A 24,256-nucleotide genomic window follows, 5' to 3' on the forward strand; every position below is an offset into this window, starting at 1 on the left:
AGACGAAGGAGAGTTCAGAAAATTGACAGCCACTGAAACGAGTCACACAGCAACAATCAAATAGGTTTCCCATCGGTTGTGAGGTAAAATGAGAGCTACAGCATGACACCTCATCGCCTGGGTTTTCAATCAGACTCACTTCCTATTTTACCTGTTCGCACATAATTGTAACACAGGCACGCACACACACACACGCAACACACAATGACTATCAGAATACACCATCAACCCTACCTGTCTTTCTCCCTTCCTTTCTCACACACACGCGCACAATCACACAGAAGCATGCGCAAATCACTTGCCAGGATCATTTTGCACGTCCTCAGTGGGAAACCCCATCAACTTTCACAGCAGGGAACAGCACAATGAAACACATCCCAGGCTGCCGTGACTAGCTCTCTCTCACACACACACGCGCGCGCACACACACTGCAGATGTAGTTACTCAGAGAACTACGGGGAGCCCAACACTGTGGCCGCACTCATGCACATGCACACCACGTAGAGATGTAGCATGCTGTGGGAGGCTCTTGTGAGGTCTGAAACAAGGAATGCCAAATGGCTCCCTCAGGTAACACTCATTCAGTCTGCCTCCAACAGAAATTACTGAACGCACATATGGCTTCAGTGTGCTGTAAAATAAAAATCAGACCTTAAAAATGTGCATGCACTGAGGAAACTTCTCATATGTGATGTTGAGTTGACGCTGTTAAATACCGCTTTCTTTATAAGTAAGCATCTACTGATCAGATTATGACAGAGCCTAATCCCCTTCTAGTATCTTCCTAAAGTCTGAAATCATTATGTGGTGTTAACTGGAACTACACTTTTACCATAAAATGCTGCTTCTGTGCGCAGTTTTTCTACACTGTCAGACAAACTGGAAGCATATGTTCCCTTGATTTAGTGTGTAGTTCAGCATCCTCCAGGAACACATGGCTGTATTAAAGAATAAATCAGTCTTGCATCCACTCTGACACAGAAATGGTGCTACCATGTAGCACCATAACAACAACATCTATAACTCTGTACACTTTAAATGATTTCATCATTTATTTTGTTAAAGTTAACACACATCATATGGCCCAAAATGCTCTTAGCAGCTGACACCCTAGTTGGACTCCTGGTCTGCTTGACCTGGATGTTTACGTGTGGCACATCGTTCTAACATAAAGAGCAATGAATGAACCATTCAGAGACACAGCCATTTAAACAAAGTCTGCTTACAAAAATATGTTTACATACTACTAAATTGGTTTATCTTTTATATTTTGGATGAGATGGATTTGCTATAAGGATTGTATTCAATGTAAACAATATTTCTGCTCTGTATTCTTGCGGCACATTAAAGAGATCGGTGCCCAGCTTCAGAGAGAGGTTTGAACAACAGGTGCAACAACATGTTGGTTATTCCTACCCCATAAATTCAAGAGCACCATCTCTGACTTATTGCCTAAAACTGAAGCAGTAAATATAGCACATGCATTTTTCAAAGGTTTGGTTAAAAACTCAGACCCCATCTCTCCTTACATTCTGCTTACAAAGTATAGGGAATGTAACATTTAACCATAACGTGTGTGTGTGTGTGTGTGTGTGTGTGTGTGTGTGTGTGTGTGTGTGTGTGTGTGTGTGTGTGTGTGTGTGTGTGTGTGTATTGTATAATCTATGGTTAAAACACAGATATATTTAAAATCCAGGTATCAAGTCCCCAAAGACCTCATGTATGTGTGGCACTCAACTGTTACCTCTTAAATACCCCAAAAAGATGCTCAACTTTTTGGGGTATTTAAGAGGTATTTTTACTGACATGTTCAATATTCAAATTTCTGACAACCTCATAAAAGTTAATTAACAACATTTCCTCGTTACATTAGTAGAAATCATGATCCAGGTGGTGTCCTTCAGCATCTATTCACTGCAGCAAATTAGTTCTATATAAACATAATTTTCAGTAAACGAGGCCGACTGTTGTGTCCATCATCCCCACATGCACATGTGTTTTGTGCCAAACTGCACAGAATAAAAGATGCATTTGCATGTGTAGGATAAATAAAAAACAGCCCTTCTTTCAGTACTATGGACCATATTCTCTTAAGGAGATGCAGCTGGAGCTTTCAGGTGTGAGTGTATGACTGTGCAAGAGAGAACCGATTTCTTTAAATATGACTTTCCTGAAAAAAGGTTTGTTGCAGTTGATGAAATCCCTCTTCATTGGCATGATCCACCTTAAATCCAGCTATTTTAGTTGAGTTCTTTGTGTGACACCTGTGACCCCCAGAAAACTCTGTAACATACATATTAGTTATTGCTCAAAATTCCACTAAATACTCCTTAACCCTTGTTAGAGTCATAGATACTGTCAGTGTGAAAATAGTTATGCGGTGCTACATCTGTTATTGATGATTCATAAGTGCCAGAAATCCTATTTTATTTACACACTGTAGAACAAACTGTTTTTAAATAAAAAATGAGTAACTAAGCATTGCTTTCAGACACAATGCACTTTTAATGATGCAGCCACAACAGAAACACAACTTGATGATCTCAAAACTCCATTACATTCTGCTCCATTCAACATGACCTATTATGCTTTTCCTTACTTGCAATGAATGGTGAGTGTTCATAATAAACATGGCCACAGATTCAAATAATTGAGGTATGTACAAGAAAGCCCCGTGAGCCAAACTCTAAGGCTTCTGGCTGCTCTAAACACTCCGTTTCCTCCTCTTGGATGACATCAAAGTCATACGGCTCCAACTGTAAGCACAGAACATGAATAAGGATTATTGTCTTTGAATTGTGAATCATACAAAGCAACACCAGTGGAGTCCAAGAAAAAAAAACATGGAGCTGGAAACAGGCCTACAGGCATACCCTTTAGGACTAGAGTCTCTGGAAAAGAAAGAAAAGTGGCAGCTGTAGACAGAAGTCCTGTCTAATTGTGCTAATGTCAAACTCTGCAGTGGCTCTAGAAAAATCTAATATACAGCCAACTGATTTTGACCAAGAAAACAACAAAGTAGACCGCAAGATATGCAGGGAAGACAAACTATTTGACTTAAAGCCCACTTGGGTGCCATGTGTGCGGAGTGATGAAATTTGTATTCCCTGGTTGTGTGTGGTTTCTGGAGGGTGCTGGCCGTTGATACTGTAGGTGAAAGAGGGAGCTGTGCTGAAAACGTCCCTGTGATTGCTTTGGCCATTAGCAGATTGCCACAGTTGCTGCACTTTGCATGGAAGACGCCAAGTGGTCTGCAAACACTCACTATCTACTCATGAGCGGTAGTAAAACTTGAGGAAGTATGACGCACACCCAAAGCATCACATTCAAAGTAAAACTTATACCTAATTGGTGCAGCCAGCATGTATCAAAATGTGCAGCTTATACAGTCTGTTTCTGTTTTATGTTGCACTTCTCACAGATTCACAGCCTCTTGGAGAGTAGTTGGCAGCTGTTTGCAGACAAGTGGACATCTCCCACAAAACTATGGGCAGCTGTGGCTTGCGGTTTGCATGGAAGATGTCGAAGGAGGTTTTCACAGAAAAACGCAGAAAGGTACTGTCAGATATTAGAATGGTCCAAAAAATTTTCTTGCCTCCTAGCTGCACACCAGCAGTCAATATGAATAAGCATTTCAACTCAACAACATGTACCTCTTTGCCAACAATTTTAACCCAAACCTGTGCATCAGCACTGGTATGGCAATAGAAGAAGCTGAAACTAGAAGCAAAGAAAAGAAATGTGAGCATCTGGGTTTTTTTCTCCAGAAAGTTTAGTTTTTTTAAGTTGATGCATCATTGAAACGAAGGCAGATGGAACACTGGAGTCTGCAACTCAGCCGTGCCCTCTGCATCAAGAGCTTAGCAAAGCTGAGAGGTGCAAAGCCAGCTGAAACAGAGTATGGTATGCTTCCAGGGATAATTTTAACATTGTTTAAGTGTGCATATTTCCTTTAATCTTATGTTCACAGGAATCATCCTCCTCTCTCTGCTTCTCTCTCTCCCTCTCTGCTGTTTTTGAGTTCATTGGCTTTCATCTGCAGTCTCTGCCCTCTTTCTGTCGCTCTGTTTTCTGGGTGAGTCTCTGCATTTGGAAGATCAGCCCTCACTGTCTGACCAGCTGACCTGCTGACATGCTTTTATCCCGTTGTTATTTGCTCCTTTCCCTCTCACTCGCCTGATCCTTAGAAGCAAGTGTAATGGTGAACCTTTGCACCCACAAATACACACAAGCACACAGAGAAGTGCTGTGTTTTCAACCCTTTTACATACAGCAGACAGAACACTGAAAACAGCATTTCAATATTAGCATTTTATTGTACAACAAGAGCAAAAACAAGTTAAAAGTCTAACCCCTTCCTGCCATTTATCTGCCCAACAAGAGGCTTAAAGTGAATTTCAAAAGAAGGAAGGATAAGTGGCTCTCATGCCAAATGACTGCTGAAAGACATCATAAATATTACTGGAATTTTTTTTAAATCAGTTTGTTCAGGCCATTGAATATGTAATGCACTGTCTGGTTTCCACAATACTAAGTGCGCCACATGCATATACCACACACTGGAATACATCATGTGGACTTACAGGCTTTGACTCATAAAACTGTGCATGGAAAATGCAGTCAGAGGACGGAAACAAAGTTATCACCGTGAAAGACTAAATAGTGGATTAATTGTGAATGTGCCTGCTCAGGTCATCACCTGAGGAGAACAGGAGCCACTTCAGCAGAGCAGCTGAGGACTGAGTGCAGCCCAGTGTTGTCCTCCTCTGAACTTCATCCAGTCAATTAACGTAATTTAATACACGCTCACTCCACGTGGATCACAGCGTGCCTCAGAGTTCTCCTAATTTATACGGTATTGACCATTTTCACACACGTGTGGGGAGAGATGGAGAGATGGAGCGGAGGCACACTGATTGTGTTGAATGGTTGCGAGTAAAGCTGGATCTCAGGGGTGGTGGGGCGGGAAATGAAGTGATTGTTTTATTTTTGCAGTTTACCACTGCTAAAGTTGAAAGGGGCTTGGGAAGAAAGAGACGGAGAGGAGGCAAAAAGAGAGAGACTGACTCACAGAGTCCTCTTGAGTGAGCCTCCGTCTAGCCTTTGGCACAGAAAGTGAGCCTGCATATTACTCAGTCTATCACAACACAGCAGGAGAATGGGAGGGGAATTAATACACTTGGCTTTCATGCCAGTATGCTCTCTCTTTGCCTTTCTTCTGTCCTACACTTCTGCTCCTCGCTTTCTCTTCAAGCTCCACTGGACAAAAGCACTTTATGTGCTAATAAAATTAGCTGGTATGTAGATTTCAGTTCCTCTCCCCTACTTTTTTTTTTTTATCAGTCCTATAACACCAGGCTGAGGAAAAGTGAGAAAAAGAAAACTTGAATCTTGAGATAGTATTCATTTTTGTGTGTTCATTTCTAAACACAAGGCTGGTGCCAGAAGAGTGCTGCTGCTGCTGCAGTGGCTCAGGGGCAAACATTTTTTTTGTCTGTGTGCATTTCAATGACATAAACAGTATCTAGCCTGCCATACCCTCAGCAACCATCTATCTGCCTCCCATAAATCTGAATGACATTAACATTTGAAAAACCCCAACTCCTGCCTATGTGTGGATGGGCCTCTCAGACAGACAGGCCTTTCGTTTTATTTATCCGCAAGGTGGGCAGTGAAGACAGACAGTGCCACAGACGGGCATAAATCTGTGCAGGTTAGAGCCGGTGAACCGCCGCGGCCGGTAGGTTAAGTGAATATCACCCTGTGCCTCCCGCAAGAAGCTTGCACTCCTATTTCCTTCTCCCATTAAATATGTGTTCCATTTCTTTTTGCCTTATTTGGATGGAAAGTCATTTTACCCTCTTTTATAGAAGGTCATAAAATATATAGTGTGGGGTTTTTTTTAGCACTCTGCATAACATTTACATTTTCTATTGTATAAATGTGATTGGCGCGGCACGGGGCTGAATAAAACATTCACAGCAAAAGCCATTTCTTTCTCTGACATTTGGTCCCGTATCTATCATCAGTTTTCTATATGCAGTCAGGAGAACAAACGCTGGTCAAATGTTTAAATGTGGCCTCTCCACATAAAATTTAAACCCTGCTTTCACATTAACACCCCCCGGCTAGTAGATGGAAATGCTTTTTTTTTTCTTTTTTTGCGCAGATAAGAGAAAAGTCAAATGGAAATGACTTGCAGGGCTGTTGTGGCAGTGGGGGGATGCGCTGATGGTCCTGGGAAATTGAAGCATGTCAGTAAAATTAGAAAAAAGCCAGCCCTGCCTCAACTGGCAGACATGTAAATGTGGTGGAGCCTCTCAGATGGGCCCATTATGGATAGTCCCACGCAGCCTTTTCTCATCAAAAATCCCATCAGTATATTAAAAGGTATAGCCTTGGCACTAACAAATTAATGCTTTATTATTATTTTTTTTTTTTTAGTCTTGAATGCTTTAAATTGCTGTTGAACTCAGTGATAGACAGCAATTGCAAAATAATAATTTCCCTTCATTTTGATTTGCTCTACCTTACGTATAATGATTTTCACCTCAAGATCCTCTGTGGTCACTGAGGTGAGGTGGAGACTGAGTCAAAGATTCAGAGAAGGCTGCAAACATGGAGGTCAACCATAATATTTCAAAGAAAGGCTTTATGGGATCAAAGAATAAGCTGCAATAAGCAGTGAAGGAAAGAGGTGGCAGCATTTAAATTATCATCAATTATTTAAAGTTTGTCTGTAGGCAGTTTAACTCATGACCCACAACACACACTCTAGTCTAATAAAGACCAAAGAAAAAATATATAGTGATTTATTGTTTCATCTTTTTAATGTTGCCTAAAGCTGAGACTTTTAATAGCCTTCAATTTGCTATGAAAATGTTCACTTTATCTTCAATACTCTCTTCTTTCTTACAGGCTGTGCAGGTAACTTTTCTGAGTAGATTACATAGTTTGCTGCAAGAGGTTTCCCTTCACAGACACATGATAACTCCGCACTAACGTTAGTTTAATGAGACTATAGCTGAATGACTATGAGTAACACTGAAGGTCTACAATAACAGCGAATTAAGTCAAGGTGAACGGCCAGAAAACGAGACGTGAAGAGAACGTGAACATCGCGTGGCAGCAGCACCCTTACAAACAACAGCTTTAACAATATAATTCAGAACTTTTGGGGGGGGGGGGGGTCATTCTGTGCATATGTGGTGTACATGTGGTGCCGAGCTGTGAATATCCTGTAGATGTGATGCATCATTAACTATGATGGAAGTAGTTGGGCACCTCCATTTTTCAGAAGTGGACAATAACTTACAGCTGGCATGTTTACATTATTTGAAATGAGATTGATTGCAAGACAGAAAATGATTAATGCAGTTATCAGTTCACACTGAGTTACCAGTCAAAGCTACAGTCAAACTCAACAGCACAAACCCTTCGTCCATAAAGCTCTGTGCTGCTGCGCCCTGGAGACAGGGCCTCACCTGGAGGAGAAACTTGTAGTAAGGATTGCAAATGAACAATGAACACTTAGCAAACAGTGCAAAACACAGCACGCCATTCATTGTGCTTGAGCAGTGGATGTTTGTTGTAAACATGTCAGTATGTGGAAGCTTGGATTCAACACCACAAATTGCAAAAGACTAAAGGTGCTTTAAGACACTGATCGATTACCACTGTAGAGCGTTCACTGTTTTCTGATTGGGGTGGTTTCAATTGGCAAAATCAGTTTTTCAAAGTTAGTATGGATCATTATCTGGGGACAAAAAATACATTACCTTTCAAACCACTAAGGAAAGATTACAGAGTGATTATAAAATGTGGACCTCACATTGATTGATTTATTAAGCACTGTGTTTTTTTTTATTTTGTTTTGTTTTAAAGCAGGATATGACTAAAGGATACCCTGCAGTGTTGAACATTTGTGTCATCATGTGTCATGATTTATAAACTTTACAGAATATTGTATGAAATAAGATTGATAATACAACTAAATAAGAGAAAAGATCAAATTACACAAGAACCCAACAAAAAAATCAAAGCAACAGGTCTTCAGGAGAGATTAATCTAAATCAAGAGTACAATGCGTTTTTACAAAGAGTCATCTGTAACAACACGGTGGTGGCGCTGTCATGGTTTGGGACTACATTTTAGAGAGTGGTGTATGGGATTTTGTTAAATCTGACAGAATTATAAAAATAGAAATGTACCATCAGATTTTAGAATTGTACAAAATCTGTTCTTGCCTTATCTACTGCGCCTCTGTCAGTGCGCCCCAGGGCAGCTGTGGCTACAATGTAGCTTGCCATTGCCAGTATGTGAATGTGTGTGTGAATGGGTGAATGACTGAATGTAGTGTAAAGCGCTTTGGGGTCCTTAGGGACTGAGTAAAGCGCTATACAAATGCAGGCCATTTACCATTTTACCATTTACTGTATTTCCAAAAATACAGTAGATAAAAATATAAAAAATGAGAGGTGACTGAAGACTTTTGCACAGTATTATATGTTAGTTATATGATACAAGAGCAGGGGTGGACATAAGTGGTCCGCAGGTGCGCACGCGCTGTCAAAATAAAAAACACGCACCAGATAAGAAGTTGTCCGCTAAAGTGGGATTTTCATGGCACATTCTGCACCACATCTCCGTGCGTTCATCATTTGTTTGAAGCCAGCTCACCTCCTGCAACCACTTTTCCGAGAATACACGCTTGTTTTGAGGTTCGGACTCCTTCTGACATTTCTTTAGAGGTGGAGGAACACCAAAGTAATTGCTTAAAGGAGCTTGCTTCTTCGACATCTTTAAGAGTTCTAAACAAATGTCTGTCTTCCTCCAGAAAATCTTATGTATGCAAACGCGCGTTGCAACTTCTTATCTGGTGCGGGTCTTTTATTTTGAGAGCGCATGCGCACCTGCGGACCACTTATGTGCACCCATGTACAAGAGTATAGTTTGAATAATTGTGTTAATTCCCACTGAGCCAAACTTGATTTTTTTAAGATGGCAGATACCCTGCTTTGCTCAGGTGATGACAATAGAGTCTGTACCATGCACTGAAAAAGAGTATAATTCAAAGCTGATGGCACCCAGACCTTGAGATTAGATTATTTCTCTACACGAATGCGATATCTGATGCTTTATACCTTGAATACTGAAAATGTGACATCAGTTTCATGTGGAAATACATTTTAAACAAACAGATCATAGTAAAGGCTGCACACCATGAGAGAGAAACACACAAAAAAAATCAAGATCAATCAAAAAATTGTGTTTGAAGAAAATCAAGACAAGCCTTTTTCCTAGACTTCACTTATACTTCAGAGAAGTGATAGTCGGTGAGTTAAACCCTGGTGATCAGGAAGCTGCTTTTACAACCAGTCAGCCAAGTTTCAGGATTTTCCCAGTTTGGAAACTGTGCTGCCCCATTTCAGGTTGTGTGATGGACTCCCACAGGTACTCATTAGTATTGTTTACTTGTGTACCCAAAGGGGCCATGCTGTCTTCTAATCATTGATTTTACAACACCTTCTACACTCTGGCACCATTTCCCACACATCTGTGATCTTATGAAAAAAATATTCCAGGTCAACATTTCCACTGATCTATGTTTCAGTGTGAGAATGTGCATGCTAGCTGATGCTCAAATACAAGGAAAGAGTGAGGCATACAGGTATCCAGTTTACCCATAAAAGATAAAGTGCATTCCTCTCAGTACTTTCCTGTCTGTCACTGCCAGGACAATCAGTTAGCTTCAGTATATATGCTTGTTACAAACAAGTTCAAGGTACAGCTACCAAAAGTATTGATTACTGCATATTTCAAGGAATAAAATCAACAACCTTCTTATTAGACCATGCCTGATATCCAAAAGCAAACCTTCCAGTCCACAGCTTTCTTCATGGCCAACTGAAGACACAGAGGGAGAACAGTAAATTTCAGAACCTGGATGGATGCTTCTTAGTATTTCAAGGTTTAGGTTTTCATGTTATGAAATATTCCTCAGATGAGTGTTTGTCATGGTGTTACTCTGTAACTAAAGGCTGTTTGGTAATCTGCCAAGTCTATTGTTAATGTTCTCAAAAGACACTGAATGAACTATTATAGATATTTGGATTTGTCCTCTAGATAATAAAAGACAAAGCATGATAATAGCAGAAGCTATATGTTAAGACAAAAACTTTGATCCAGCTTAATAAGCATGCATTCTATGACTTATAAATCATTAATTAAGTCATTAGGTATACTTACAGACTCTTTGTAATGTTCTTTAAAAAACAAAAAAAGTTCTATTTAATAATTTAGAATTTAGCTTTTTTCCAGGTAACAATCTTCTGTGCCACAAAAATGCATTAATTTAGATTTTAAATATTAATACTATCAGCCAATACTTGGAAACTTATATTTATTAAAAGCTAACTCACTTGACAACTCTTTATAAATAACGTATTTGCTACTACTTGTAATCCTTTTTATAAAGATCACATCATTAGTAAGTTGTAGCATTTATACCAGACATACTTGTTTTCTTCCCCACAGACATGTATTCCCAGCATCTTTTGGTCGCCACATAAACGACTGATCAATCTTCAATAAATCAATTGAATATTACAACATATCACATTTTTGCAGTCTAGGCTCTATAAATACTTATATAGTTTGTAAATTAGCTGGCAGTTTAGAAACATGGGCTTAAAATAATAATTATGTAAATATACATTGTGGTTTAATAAAGTATTATTTATTCCAAAGCAACGTTGTTGTTACCACACACAAAAAAATACTCATCCTGTCTAATCATCTTTACTCATTTCATTCATTTGACAAGACTTGCCATTTCCGAAAGTAAGTGAATGCAGCATAGAGCGGGACTGCGCGAGCACCCTCCTCCTTCCCCGCCCTCCCCTCCACTTCTCCTGCCTCTTGCGTGTGCCCGCCGGTAAGGGCACGCGCACGGGAGGTGGCGGGGGGTTGTGCTTGCTCCTGCTCTCTGACCCCAGTGGCAGCTTCGACTCACTGCACTCCGGCTCCCCCTCCGTCAGACCCAAGCTGTTCTCGCGCTCTCTCTATCTCTCTCTCTCTCTCTCTCTCTCTCTTGTCTGTCAGTGTCTCTCGTCCTTCTCTCTGGCTTTTACCCCCTCCGCTCTCTTCTTGTCTGGTTTCTTTCCACAGGAGCCAGCAGAGGTCCCGTCGGGTCGAAGGTTCTGCCCTATCTGCCGCAACCCCCGGACGGTCGTGTACGAACCTGCCCGCTCTACTGCTGCTGCTGCCGCATGGACCCACGTCTCTCCGCCGCCGCCGCTGCCGCCGCCTCCTCCGCCGCCGCTGCGTAGAGGGCGACCCCGACCCGACACTATTTTCTCCGGCCACAAAAAACACGCACAAAAAAAACCCACACGACGAAGGTAGAACAACCTTTCCGCTTTTCTTTGAGAACCGAAAAGGGAAGGGAATAAGGGGGGAAAGAGAGGAGACTAGGAGGGGGAAAAAAGCAACCCCTGACACAAAGCTGTCGGTTATAAGGTGGCTTGTCATTTACGAGGAAGAGCCAGAGGTTAGCGCGACGGTGTTGTGACACTGACCACCTTTGGGTGCTTTTAGTATCTCAGAAGCAGAGTTCAGGATTGCACGGACCTTTCTTTTTGTGTACGTTCCTGCAAGCGGCGGTGTTAATAGCGAGCGGCGCATAGAACGCATCGTTGTGTGAGCGTGTGATCAGAAAGGGTCAATTTATTCGCCTTCAACCCCTCCTCTGCTTACCGGAGTGATTCCTACTCCTGAAGTTAGCTATATGCTGGCGTACGAGCGCGCTACATATCCGAGGACTGCACCGACCATGTGTGCGCGCACCGACGTTACAGAAAAGCAGCTCAACGCGAAGCTACAGCGTGCATAATAATAATAAAAAAATCTATTGCCAGGGCAGGTTTAGCAGGCTAAGCTAGAGTGCTAGTTGCTACTACTGTAGCCATAAGGTAGAGACAGACAGGCGAGTTTCGGCAGCCCAACACACACATAGAAACACACACACACACAAAATCAGAAGACTGTGGAGCATGCTGCACACAGATTTTCGGCCTACATTTGCAGAGAAAAAGCACATTTTCCGAGTAACTGCAGCAGAAGCAGTACTAGGTTCAGATTTTTTAATGATTGCAGAGGAGGTGAAGTGCAGGACATCCGATAGGGCAGTTTTGTACAGAAGTGCATTTTCTTTTCTTTTTTTTAAATTTAAGGCCCAGGAAGATCAATACACTTGTTTCATGTGTAACAAGGATTTTAATGTGACTCTTTTTTTCCACACTTTGAAATGTAAAGAGTTGAGTGTGCAGTGGAGCTGCTTAGATTTTGCTCATGCATTTTTAATTTTTATTTATTTATTTTATTTTAAAAGTCTAGTTTAACCAGCTTTTTCCCGGCTGGCATATATCTTTTTGACTTAAATTTATAACGTGCATAATAGGAAGCAGGATGCAGCCGACCCAGAAAACATAAATCAATGCTTTAGTGAAAATAGGACATTTTCTTTAAAAAACAAACAAACAAACAAAACAAAGTTTAAATTGGAGTCTTGTTTATCCAGCAGCCGCTTTCTTTGTTTTTATCTCACTTCTCCATCCAAGGATTTAACCATCATGTGAACTCTCGAGCTTTGTTGATTTCCCTCCAAAAGATATGACAGACTTGTTAAATTGAGGGCATTTTTTCTCCCTCTTTCTTTTCTTTTCTTCTCTTGCTCATGGCTGCATCAGGAGGTCTGGTATAAAACGGCTGTCAAAGCCCACAGTGGCCACTCTACTATCAGTTAGGGAGGTCAGACAGGAGGGAGGCTCAGGGTGCAAGGAGACTCACAGCGGATCTGGTGAGTGAGCTCCAGGGATGCATCATAGCAGCATTTTCTTTTTTAAGTCTTTGTTGTACAGTGGAGCAGAGATGCCATAGCATCTCATTAATTGCTATTGGATCCTTTCAAAATTGGAGCATGGATATGTTTTTGTGCTTGGCTTACAGTCAGTGGGGAAGGAGACCTCTTTGATGCATGCATGCATTGTGAAGAATTTCTCATTTTATAGAAGCAATTGCAGCAATTCCTCACCAGCAGACATTCTGCCTGCAGCCTTTCTTTTTGTTTTTGTTTTTTTGTTGTTGTTTTTTAATTTGCTTGTAGTGATTGAAATTTTTTATGTAAATTTAATTTTTTTACATTTAAATATGTTTTCATTGAAGCTAATAAAGTGCTTTCCAGAGTAGAAATTGTTGCTTAAAAAGTCAGAGAAGAGTTTTTTGTAAACTTCACTCTTAAAAAATTCCCTTGCTGCTTTCAAAGGTAGAGTACATCTGCTAATTGTGTTTAAATTGCCTCATTGTATTTTTCTATTGAGGCTTTTATGAGGATGTGTTTGATGAGCTGTTTGAGGATTTTTTTTCTAGCAAATTTCAGGTGGTTTCTGTTCTCTGAAGCTGAATAAGACTGTACATGCCGTCACTGCATGCATGTGTGCTTTATCTTTAGTCTTTGCATTTGCATTCACTTTAAAATGTATAAGTCTAACCTGCGATATTTTTTTTATTTTCTTATGTGAAGCCCTTACTCGTGAGTGTATTCAGAAGAAAGTGCACGTCTTTTTAAAACAGCTGGTGTGTGTGTCTCCTGTCGGTGCAGAGAGCAGTGTGTCGTGGTCGAGTCAGTCAGCTGGGTTGCTGCTGCTGCTGCAGGGAGGCTTCCTGGGCTTCTGGAGAGCAGCTCTGAAGGATGACCGCCGCACGGCTTGCTGCTGAATCTCGGTGAACGAACAGCATCTCATGTCCAAACTGTGGAAGGATGGCTCATGGCAAAGTGACCATCACTGTGGACGAGTACAGCTCCAACCCCACACAGGCCTTCACGCACTACAACATCAACCAGAGCCGCTTCCAGCCCCCACACGTCCACATGTAAGTTCACGCTCACACACGTACACAAATACACACACACAGTTGTTATGAGCTGGCAAAGTTAAATCAGAAAGAAATATTTTCTCTCTCTCCAAATGAATTTTATTTGTGATCTTTATTCCAAACTGAGTTGGTCACGAGGAACATTTAAATAGAATAGAATAGAATAGAATATATAAATGACACATTGCAGCAGTGTCATTTATAAACCTGCACTTTCTGTGACATTTTAAACTAATTTCAGAATCATGCATACGCTTTAAGAACAATACAGGAAGCCAGCAGGTTTAATGCAGTCTCTGTTGTTCACTGAGTGTATGGTGGTGCGTGATGTAACGCAGTACAAATCATTTTTTGTGAATAAAAGTTTTAGCGGCAGTGAAGCACTGAACAAAAGTGCAGCAGCTGCAGACTAACACTGATTCTGTGCATCACACATACTTGCGCTGGTTTTTCTAACTTGTGGTGTTGTTTTATTTATTTATTTTTGTAATCTTTCTTGCGCGTGCTGTTGGTGCGTACTGCTCACCGGTGTGTGCTGCGGTCTCGCTGTGAGACGGTTATCATTTGTGCCATGTTGTCATTGCGGTATGTGGATGCTTTGTCTGCATTAAAGCGCTCTCCTTAGTTATTTATTAGACCAGTTACTTAGTGTTGCTCTTGTCTGATGTGGTTATGCTGCTCCTCTCATTAGTGGGTCAGAGCGCTGTGACCCATCAACCCTCGACACACACCCTCACACACAAACACACTTTACAACGCTGTGTTTTAGCTGTGACCAGATATTAACAGAGCTGCAGCTCACTTTGTGTCTTCTTCCAATTAGAGCAGTTGTGAGATTTTCCCAAAAGGTTGTTGACTGCTGGTTTTGTGTACACTGCGTGCTCGTGACATTTATTCTCTGTGTATGTTGTGAAGTTAACCTGCAGCAGGGCCAGGAAGAGATTGAAGAGCCTGTTTGTAGTTTCCATCATCGCTGTAATGGAGTTGTTTGTCATTTCTTTCTTTTCTCCTGTTTTCTTTTTCATTTTTTTGCCTTTACGTGTGCATTTATTTATGGGGAAAAGCACAGCCCATCAATTTATTTTCTTTTTTCTACATCGTGAGCGGAACACACAGGGATAAATGCAATTTATGCCCGAAATAAACATTGTAGAGCAGTGTCGATGGTGACGCTGCTTTGAATTTTTGAAAGTCAAAACACCAAAATGTACAATAATGTGAGAAAATCCAGCCCACGCCAAAACATAAGAGCGCTAACCAAAGCATTCTAATCTTTGTTGTAGACAGCTTTCACAGTGAGGTCTGTACAAATGTGCCGTTCCCAAGTCCTCACATATAATTACGTTGTTGGGGGTAAAATCACAGCAAAGCTCATGGCTTTTTTCCCCTCCCAGCTTTCCTTGTTAGCACAGAAAATGGTAATTATAAAATTGTCAGTTTAGGCAATGTTATGGTAAAAAACAAAAACAAAAAAACAACAACATATGATTGACTTGTGAGAATCCATTCAATCCCTTCAAAATCACATCTTAGAGATCGCTGAGACGCTGTTCCAGAGAGCTGCAGAGCCACGATTACAGATTTGTGCACACATGTTCGATCTTGTTGCGCAGTTACAGCGTTCTTAGATCACACTGAAATCAAAGGTGAAGCTGAAAAATCGGCAAATCAACGTATTAAGTGGAGTAACCACGTCACCTTGGTGTGTATGAAGCCAAATAAGAGGCCGGGAGAAGTCTTTGCTTTGGGCTGCAGATGTGGTGGTGGCACCGGGCTGAACCGAGATGGCAGCTGTTGGGATTGTCGTGTAGGACTGGAGTTTTTTTTAAATTAATTAATTAATTTTGTATGTGAAGTGTGAGAGGCTGAGATAATGCAGATATGTAAACAATCATAAAGGAGATGTTTTTAGTCAGTCCAAGATCTTCAACAAACAGCTGCACTGATTCACTTTAGGGAGCAGCAACATCTGGCAGACAAGTTTTTTTTTATTTATTTATTTATTTATTTATTTTTTTTAAATATCATTTGCCTGAAACACTCAGAGTCCCACAATCCTGTGTGTGTGTGTGTGTGTGTGTGTGTGTGTGTGTGTGTGTGTGTGTGTGTGTGTGTGCATAATAATCACATTCATGTAAGCAGGATTATTTTTGGGAGATGGAGTATTGTAAACAGCTCAGTGGAGTTTTGCCTTCCTCTTGGTGTTGGCAGTGTTCTCACAATTGTGCCACTGTGTTGATTTGGGATTCCTCAGCTGCAAGTGGGGCTGCCAAGTACAGCAAGTGCCCGTGCTTCCGAGTGTGGTGAAAAGGGAGGCGACCTCACCTATCAGCTTGCGTTACATCAGTCCTGTTTTAATGGATCGCAAAGACAACATTAAAAATCAGAACAAATGCGCCGTCATGAGTCTGGGTTAACACATGTCGAGCAGCACAGGATTCACCAGAACAGAGTCTGGTTTGATGTTTGGTGAGGCTTCCGCAGTCTTTGAAAAGGCAAATAATAGAACATCCACACAATATTTTTTCTGTCTTTATAAAAATTTAAAAAAACCAAAGAAAAACAAACACATCCTCTCTGAGGTAACATTTTTTCTGAAATACCATGGTTTATTTTTGGATTTATTATTTTTATGCTTCTTGAATTGACAGGGTTTGTTTTTGGTTCCCTGGGAAGTCTTACTATGGTTTCTCCCTGCCTTTTTATTTGCAGTGCTGCAGCAGTTGTGCATAAGTTGAGTTGTGAAAGCCTTACAAAAAACATTTTTGGAAGAAAATGGAAAGAGGAGGAGGGGAAGAAAGCAAAGTAGGAAAAGGATGGATCTTCCTGATGTTTACAGGGAAACTTAAAAACATTTTCTAAAAGTGGATCATCATCTTCATTCGTCACCTGGAGACTGTTTTACTTTTATTCCAGACGATGACAAACGAGAACAGATGCGGCTGTAAGAAAGTCGTTATAAGGTGTATTTTTGGTGTTATTTTGTGAAAGAGGGTCTACGGTAGGAGTTTCAGTTCAGTGCAAGAGGAACAGAGTGGAAAAAATGTAATAATACAGTGGTTGAAAACTTTGAGAATGTAATCTCAGTATTTATTCCTATAATCACTGTAATCAGGTTTTTTTGTTGTTGTTTTTGTTGTATTTTTTGCTCATTGTGGGGTTGTTTTCTTTTGGGGGGGGGTGTTTTAAGTCCAGTTTTCAGTGTGATTCTTTTTGGAGGTGAGCCCGTGTAGAAGGGGATGTGTTAAAGCCATGGGGCCTCTCAGCAGATATGTGTTTGGATAAATACATTAGGCTGTTTCCTGGCTTCCACAGAGCCTGCAGTGTTTTACCCTGTCATTCTTAAACTCGGTCTGGGAACCCTGAGATTACACGCGCTCACGCACACACACACAATCCTCCGAGCCCATCCCCCCACCCCCTTCCCTGCTATGTTTAAGTGCTTATAGAATACGAGCTCTGTTCGAGGAAAGTAAAGGTTTGTTTAGATTTGGGAGATAATAATCCGACTTGCTCGCCGTTCTCTCACTGCATCTGCAGTATTTGGACATAAATAAAGTTGTTGCTTCTCTGCAAGCAGAGAGAGGGGTGGAGGCTGGGGGTGGGGGGTTGCCCGCCTTTTGAAATATAATCCTCGCTCTAATGTTTTTTTCCCCTCCCGTCCTAGACAGAATATTTAGATTTCTCAGATGGAGTACAGCAGTGCCTTTTGTGTGGCGTGGAAGGTATCATTCCCTGACCCGCATATGAAAACATGAATGTAGAGCACGTAGAAAGTCACGCACGCACACAGTGGCGCTCATAAGCTGATGCTGTGGAACGGGACCCCGAAGTCAAAGTGGACTTTCTTCGTAGCATGGGACGCCCCTGCCTCTGTGTGAGTGAGCGACAGGCTCAGTCTGGCCCAGTTTGCGTCTGGTTTATTTTTCTGTGCCGACTGTGTTTCTTTTTTTTCTTTTTTTCTTTTTTTTCTCCTTTTAACTCCCTCTCCTCAGCCCCCTCGTCATCGTCTTGTGAAATGAAATGCTCAGCAACTTGGAACATATGCTTCGAGTTGGGACACTAATGACTTCGTATCCAATTTGGGCAGGATCTGGGCAAGACTGTGGGAAGGCCTGACACACAGGCACATACAGACAGACAGGCAGAGCTGAAACTAAAAGGACTCCTGAAAAGCTCTTGAAAAACATTTACATTTCAGGATTTAATAAGACTTTAAATGATGTTACTGGACTTGGGGGGAAGGTTGGTGGCAAGTCATATCTCTTAACATTTTGACATAGACAGCTGAACTGGATTGCTCTTAACCTTTAATTTCTTCAGGTTCAAAGGGGAATTAAATCCTAGTTGTACTGCAAGAAATGATCATTTTTCCAATCAGTTACATGTTGATAGTGTTTTTTTTATTGTTATTATTAATAACATGAAATTGTCAAAAATGTAAAAAGTGCCCAACAAAAAATCCTTACCTTTGCTTACTTTTATTCCTAAACCTAAGATTTCGTAATCACATTTTAAGCAGTGGAGTGTGCAGGTGAGACATGGAAAAAAAAACACCCAGCATAAAACACTGGAGGGAGAAACGCGATCCAGGCCTGCAATAACGAGGAGTTAATCAAGTGCACCGGATTAGATTGGGCAGAGATGATGTTGTTGGTGGTTGATCTTGATCGCAGATGCGTTGGCATTTCTCGCTCGATGATTTAACTGCATTACGCCATTAACGCCTTTGGAGTGTTAATTTATTTAATTCCCACTGGATGTGCGTGCCATGCAAGCCAGCAAAACAGTGTCAGCGGAGAAAGCTTTCTCAATCACCACCAGGGTCGGTGATGGGAGACGTTTTTGTGTCATTAAAGATATAATCGGATTGAACAACATTATTTATCCATTCTTGAGGAATAGCCGATTTAAATCTCGAATTTTATTCCTTGACTTGTGATATCTTCTTTCAGACCCAACCTGTAAGCCCCGTTAAATCATGTTTGTCATTACGGAACGAGTTTCCCTGCATGGATTCAGCATCACTAACAAGAATCATGCTGGGATTTTTAATGAAGGCCCAATGGCAGTGCCTCAGGGAGAAGAACCTACGCTGCAAAGTTCTTGTCCATTCCTCACTCTGAGTTTTTTAATGGCACCTGAAAAGGGACTCTGCTGAGTTAAGAGCAGTCGGAGCATTTTTAAAACCTCTGTGAATATGGACAATGGTGTTTTTGCCTTTTCCTCTCTTTTTATTTTCACAGTGAGCCCGTTGTACCCCTCAGCTTTTCTTTGTGTTTCAGGTTTAAAGTGTTCAGTTTTAACTTTTGTCACAAGAACAAGTAAAACAAGCAAATCATTTCCCTTGCTATCCCATGGTTATTAAGTGGCAGATATAAACTTGACTTTCCCCATTACAGCTGGATAATTTTTAAAAATGTATTGTTATCAGCTGATGCACCTAAATAAATAATCAAATAGAAGCATTAGGAGCAGCCTGGAATTTATTCTTACATGTTATAATTTTTAGCATTTATTAGGATTTAAAGTGGTGTGTGTGTGTGTGTGTGTGTGTGTGTGTGTGTGTGTGTGTGTGTGTGTGTGTGTGTGTGTGTGTGTGTGTGTGTGTGAGAGAGAGATTGGAAAAAACAAATGTTGTTGCCGTCCAGAACATTTAAGCAATGGAGAGAAAAGATTTTTATATTGCTCTGTAATTCCTCGTGTACTTATATTTATTCAACTTCATCTTAATACAAAGCAGTGGAAATTACCTATGTCGATACTACCAGAAAAAATTATACTTTTAATCTGATAAATGAAAAGCTTTTCCTAAATTAAGGAAAATAAGAATTGCATCCATCTATGTGTATGTTGTAAAATGTGGCAGGATTTTGAAGTGTTTTTCAAAATTTTGAGAAAGCCAAAATTAAAAAAAAAAGAATATAGCCAACCGGTACAGCTTCACACCCAAAAATCACTGGTGAATACAGAGATGCTCCACCCTCAAACGATGGTGAAGTTGTAGAGAACAGAGAGTCTTAAAATGTTTTCTTTTCCCTTGTGATGCTGGTGCTTTATTACTGTTTACTGTCTGTTAAAATCAGTTACTGGAGACACCTGAGCTCATTACATTGACTGCAATGCACAGAAATGGAATTTCCCCCGACCCCTCTACATGTGAAAAAATCTTCCACATTTAACAAAGTCCTTCTTCTCCACGTGCCTCGTTAATTATTCCTGCCCTGTGAATAATTGAGGAGATTGTAAGTATGAATCATTTACCGGTGCATCAATAAACGTGGATATTCTGACACGAGCTGGTGAGGAAACGCCAAGAGAAGCACACGCACGGCTTTGACACTTTCATTTTCAGCACAGTCCTGGTTTTATTAATGAACTCCTGAAGGATTTTTTTATGTGCCATATTTCCTTTTTCTAGTCTGTTAGAGGAGAGCTGTAAAAGCAGCAGAGGAAATGGCTTTTGGAACTGGATTTGTGCACAGTACCCGTTTCTGAGCCAATGCTGTAGTGTTTGCGTTTGGTGAAATTCAGCTTTTTTTTGTCAGTCTGAGTTGGCTCATTGCAAAGAGGGAGGTTGCTCAGTATGTAGAGTCACGTGACAGAAGAATCCTTTCGAGGTGGCAGGATGATAATTCAACAGGACGTTTCCATCTCCGAGTCAGTAATAGTAGCTTTTCCACCCATGTGACTCCACTTTTAACATGAAATGGACTGTGTGTCCATCCAGGAGATCCTGCTTTTCTTCGATCACATTGTGGATAAACAAGTTAAACCTTGTTTACGCGAACCCTTCAGCAGGGGGGTTGCTTTGAAGGTGAAAAGGCTCACATAATTGGTGATATAATTGTTGAATAAATGTGTGATTTGTAAATAGAAAAGTTTTAAAGCTCCCTCCTTTTGTCTGATTTGTCAGTGAGCACAGCACAACAAACACCTTCTCCTCAGAGCTTCAGTTGGTCATTGCAGACCAAAAGTAAAAACAGGAGAAAACAGAATGTTTCTGCTTTTGATTCATGTTTGTTTGAGTTCTTGAGACGAACCAGCCATTTAGAACAACAAGGCTCTGTAGTGTCACCACCATACCAGCACATTAACCTAATATTATAGTCAGGCTGCAGCTTGCAAAAATGTTGGAATGGATAACTGTTTACTATATTTGATTATGTACATAAAGATTTGACAGTATATATGTATATAGATATGCAAAACGTATCAAAAATGTATATACAGCACACTTTAGTTCAGCTGTAGGTAGGGATGGGTATTGATAAGATTTTCACGATTCAGATTCCATTTTCGATTCTGTTTAACGATTCGATTCTTTATTGATTCTCTTATCGATTCTTTTTTAAAAAAGGAGAACACTAAGGTCGATTAGCTTAGAACTTTGTTTTATATCTTCTCTTTGAACAAGATAATTTAGGAGTAACATGGCCTTACAAACCCAACAGTGAGATCTTAAGAGATCCTTAAGAGAGCCTGCGGCTCTTAAATGGGGTGTCACAGGGTCCCCAGGAAAAAAAATTGTAAATGTAAAATAATAAAATAAATATTCTTCTGTAGCAATAACAAAGTACAACATAAATTATTCTGTAGCAAATACACAAGAATATCCAGTAATGTCCCTGCCTACAATTAAACACATTCACTTACTGAAAATCGGGGGCATCTGCTGTGGGTGCAAGCCTTTTACCACAAACTTAGTCACTCGGTGACATTCGTCTATCCTGGCCTGAAAAGAGACTCTACCGGTAGACTGCAGCGACAACTGCCAGCATCTGAGCCAGCCAGACTCTGTCTGTCTCATCATGGTCACCTAAATGCACAGTAATGGCAGGTTTTGTAATAAGGCAGATCGCGCTAACATAATATGCACTGTTGTTGATTATTTACCTGCCGCATTAACGGGAGAGGACGTGCAAACGTTACCGCTGCTGTTGGGTTGAGATTCACGAGTCCGGAGCGGAATTAAAAACACGACATTCATTTAAGGTTATCGCGTGTTTTGTGAGCAAATGCTTTTGCATATTCGTAGTGTTTCCTCCCTTAAATGAAATATCTACTTTGGAAGTATTGCAAGTTGCCCTGTTGTCATCCGTTCTCGTAAAGTATAATCAAACTTTTGAGTGTTTGAACCGCCATGTTTCCTGCCAGGTAAGCGACGCTCCGCAACATGGTGACGTCATTCGGGGCGACTGGAATCGATAAGGGAATCGTTTGCAAAAATGGCAAACAATTCCAAGGAATTGAAACAGTGGGAACCGGTTCTCAACAAGAACCGGTTTTCGATACCCATCCCTAGCTGTAGGTACGGTGGATGTTTTAAGTGTTGGGTGGCACGGTATAGTTGTTAAGGAGACCTAATATGCTTTTCCATCCTTTGCCGTATGTTGTTGCAGCGGTGAATTTTCACATTAAATGCATTATGCAGTCATCTTATGTACAAATAACCTGCTGCTCAGTTTCAGGGTTTTTTTTCTACTCTCAATTCTCTATTACGTCACAGAGCATGGATAGTCGTAATCTATTTAGCTAAGCAACACAATAAAGGCTATGAAGACAGATGCCCCACCCCTTAATTTTTTTCCCATACACTGGATAAATAAATTGGTATTAATAAGGCTGCTCTGTTTAGAAATAATTACTCCTAAAATACACTTGCAAGTGTTCTGGTCAATATTCAGGGTTTTGTTTGTTTTAAACACGAATCACAAATACTCATATTCCTTGGATTAAAGGTAGATTCTGTGGTCTTCATATTGATTTGCATTAATTGTATTTTAACTGAAATAATTAAGAAAACAGTGTGAGCTGAACAGGGTTTTAATAGTTTTGCAATTTTCATTAGTTTTTATTTTTTATTTAGTTTTGACTTCAGATTTTCAATTTTATATCAGTTTTAACTCATTCACTGCCAGCCATTTTCAAATCAGGTAACTCCTCACTGCCAGGGTTTTTGAGCATTTTTACTCATTTTGAAGAGCCACAGAAAACTGTGTGTTATGATCATATAGACGCTGAACCTACCAAAATGAAGAACAGACTCTCTTCTTTCATCCAAAAAGAAAAGCTTGTTTCTACCATTTTCCATTCTTTAGTAATCAGCTGTAGAAGAGAGGTGGGTTCCACCAAAAATGCCTGTTTTGACCAAAAAAAGGGAGAAAACGAGCTTTTTGTGAAAAATACATTTCAAGCAGAAAAGTGCCTTTGACACTAATATTTCTTGCTTTGTGACACCTCTAACATATAAAATAGTTTTTCACTTCTATAAAACAGAAATAACACTGAGAAAGGTTATGTTTTATCAAAACAATTTATTTACAAATATATGAAAAAATAAAATGTACATAGTGAAACATTTATTCACAATGAATAATTCACTTTTGTGTGGTAATCATTATAACACTCTCCGGGATGCAAGGGCACACAACGAGACTTGCACCACATTTTTGTCTCACTGCGCAATCCCTTACGTGCGCAAACCCTGCACCTCCTTGCAGGTCTACTTTTACTGCTGGTGGGCTTCAGTTTTCACTGACAAGCTGCCCGAGGTTGTATTCTAGCCCCTCCCATTGAAAAACGTAATTGACGTCTATAGACGTCAATGGCAGTCAACGTAAGTTTTTCAATTGACGTCTATAGACGTCAATGGCAGTTAATTAGTTTTTACCAATTGTTTGCTAGTTTAGTTTAGTTTTTATTTTTTTGAAAATCCTTAGTTTCAGTTTAGTTTTGATTAGTTTCAGTTATAGTTTTAGTTGTGTTTGCAATAATTAAGTGCAACAAAATCCCAGTTTCATCATATCAGTCATGCTCTTCTGCTTAACCTTGGGTATGTTGCTATTCCAGCTACCATACCCTGCACCCTGGACAGGTTGCCTGTCTGTCGCAGGGCTAACACGCAGAGACAGACAACTCACATTCCCACCTATGGGTTCTTTAAATAAATAAATGAATAAAGGCAGATGAACAACCACTGATACCAGGCAACTATAAAATTTATATCTTGGCCCCAATGAGACTATTAACTCTTGCAGCATCGGGTGTTCGTAATTTTGGTTCAAGTGAATTGAAACTTTTTGAGGGCAATTGACTCACACAGTTATGTCGATATCCCAGTCCTGTTGTCTCGTGATGCATCACGCTAGCTTGCCTGGGGTTAGCTTCTGTTTTCTGGGGATGAGGGTTGAGTGTGCTCCCTTCTCAAGGTAAGCTAGGTTAGCCTTCTTGTGTGAACTTTTCAAGTGCACTTTAAGGTTTGTGGGATTTTTTTCCCCTTTAGAAATGTCCCTCATAATTTGTCTCTTTCCACACTTG

At 40.5% G+C, this 24,256-nt stretch overlaps 1 protein-coding gene and 1 long non-coding RNA gene across 3 annotated transcripts in view; one reads left to right on the forward strand and one right to left on the reverse strand.

The window, feature by feature from the left end:
* Positions 1 to 2,486: 2,486 nt before the first annotated feature.
* Positions 2,487 to 10,024, reverse strand: LOC145429984 (uncharacterized). The gene is made up of 2 exons (XR_013910362.1): positions 9,841 to 10,024; positions 2,487 to 2,757 (listed from the first exon to the last, which is right to left on the reverse strand). It is a non-coding gene; the product is annotated as an uncharacterized LOC145429984 (long non-coding RNA).
* Positions 10,025 to 10,873: 849 nt separating this feature from the next.
* The window catches only part of mpped2a (metallophosphoesterase domain containing 2a), an 81,055-nt gene continuing 67,672 nt past the window's right edge, over positions 10,874 to 24,256 (forward strand). Inside the window, exons 1-3 of one of the 2 annotated variants that reach the window (XM_026177666.2) lie at positions 10,874 to 11,403; positions 12,751 to 12,860; positions 13,662 to 13,933. In XM_026177666.2, the coding sequence (XP_026033451.1) occupies positions 13,821 to 13,933 (113 nt within the window). In that variant the 5' untranslated portion in view covers positions 10,874 to 11,403; positions 12,751 to 12,860; positions 13,662 to 13,820. The remainder of the gene's footprint in view (positions 11,404 to 12,750; positions 12,861 to 13,661; positions 13,934 to 24,256) is intronic. The other variant, XM_026177658.2, reaches the window with a different exon arrangement.

This window comes from Astatotilapia calliptera, chromosome 1, assembly GCF_964374335.1.
Source record: "Astatotilapia calliptera chromosome 1, fAstCal68.1, whole genome shotgun sequence".
NCBI classification, from domain to species: domain Eukaryota; kingdom Metazoa; phylum Chordata; class Actinopteri; order Cichliformes; family Cichlidae; genus Astatotilapia; species Astatotilapia calliptera.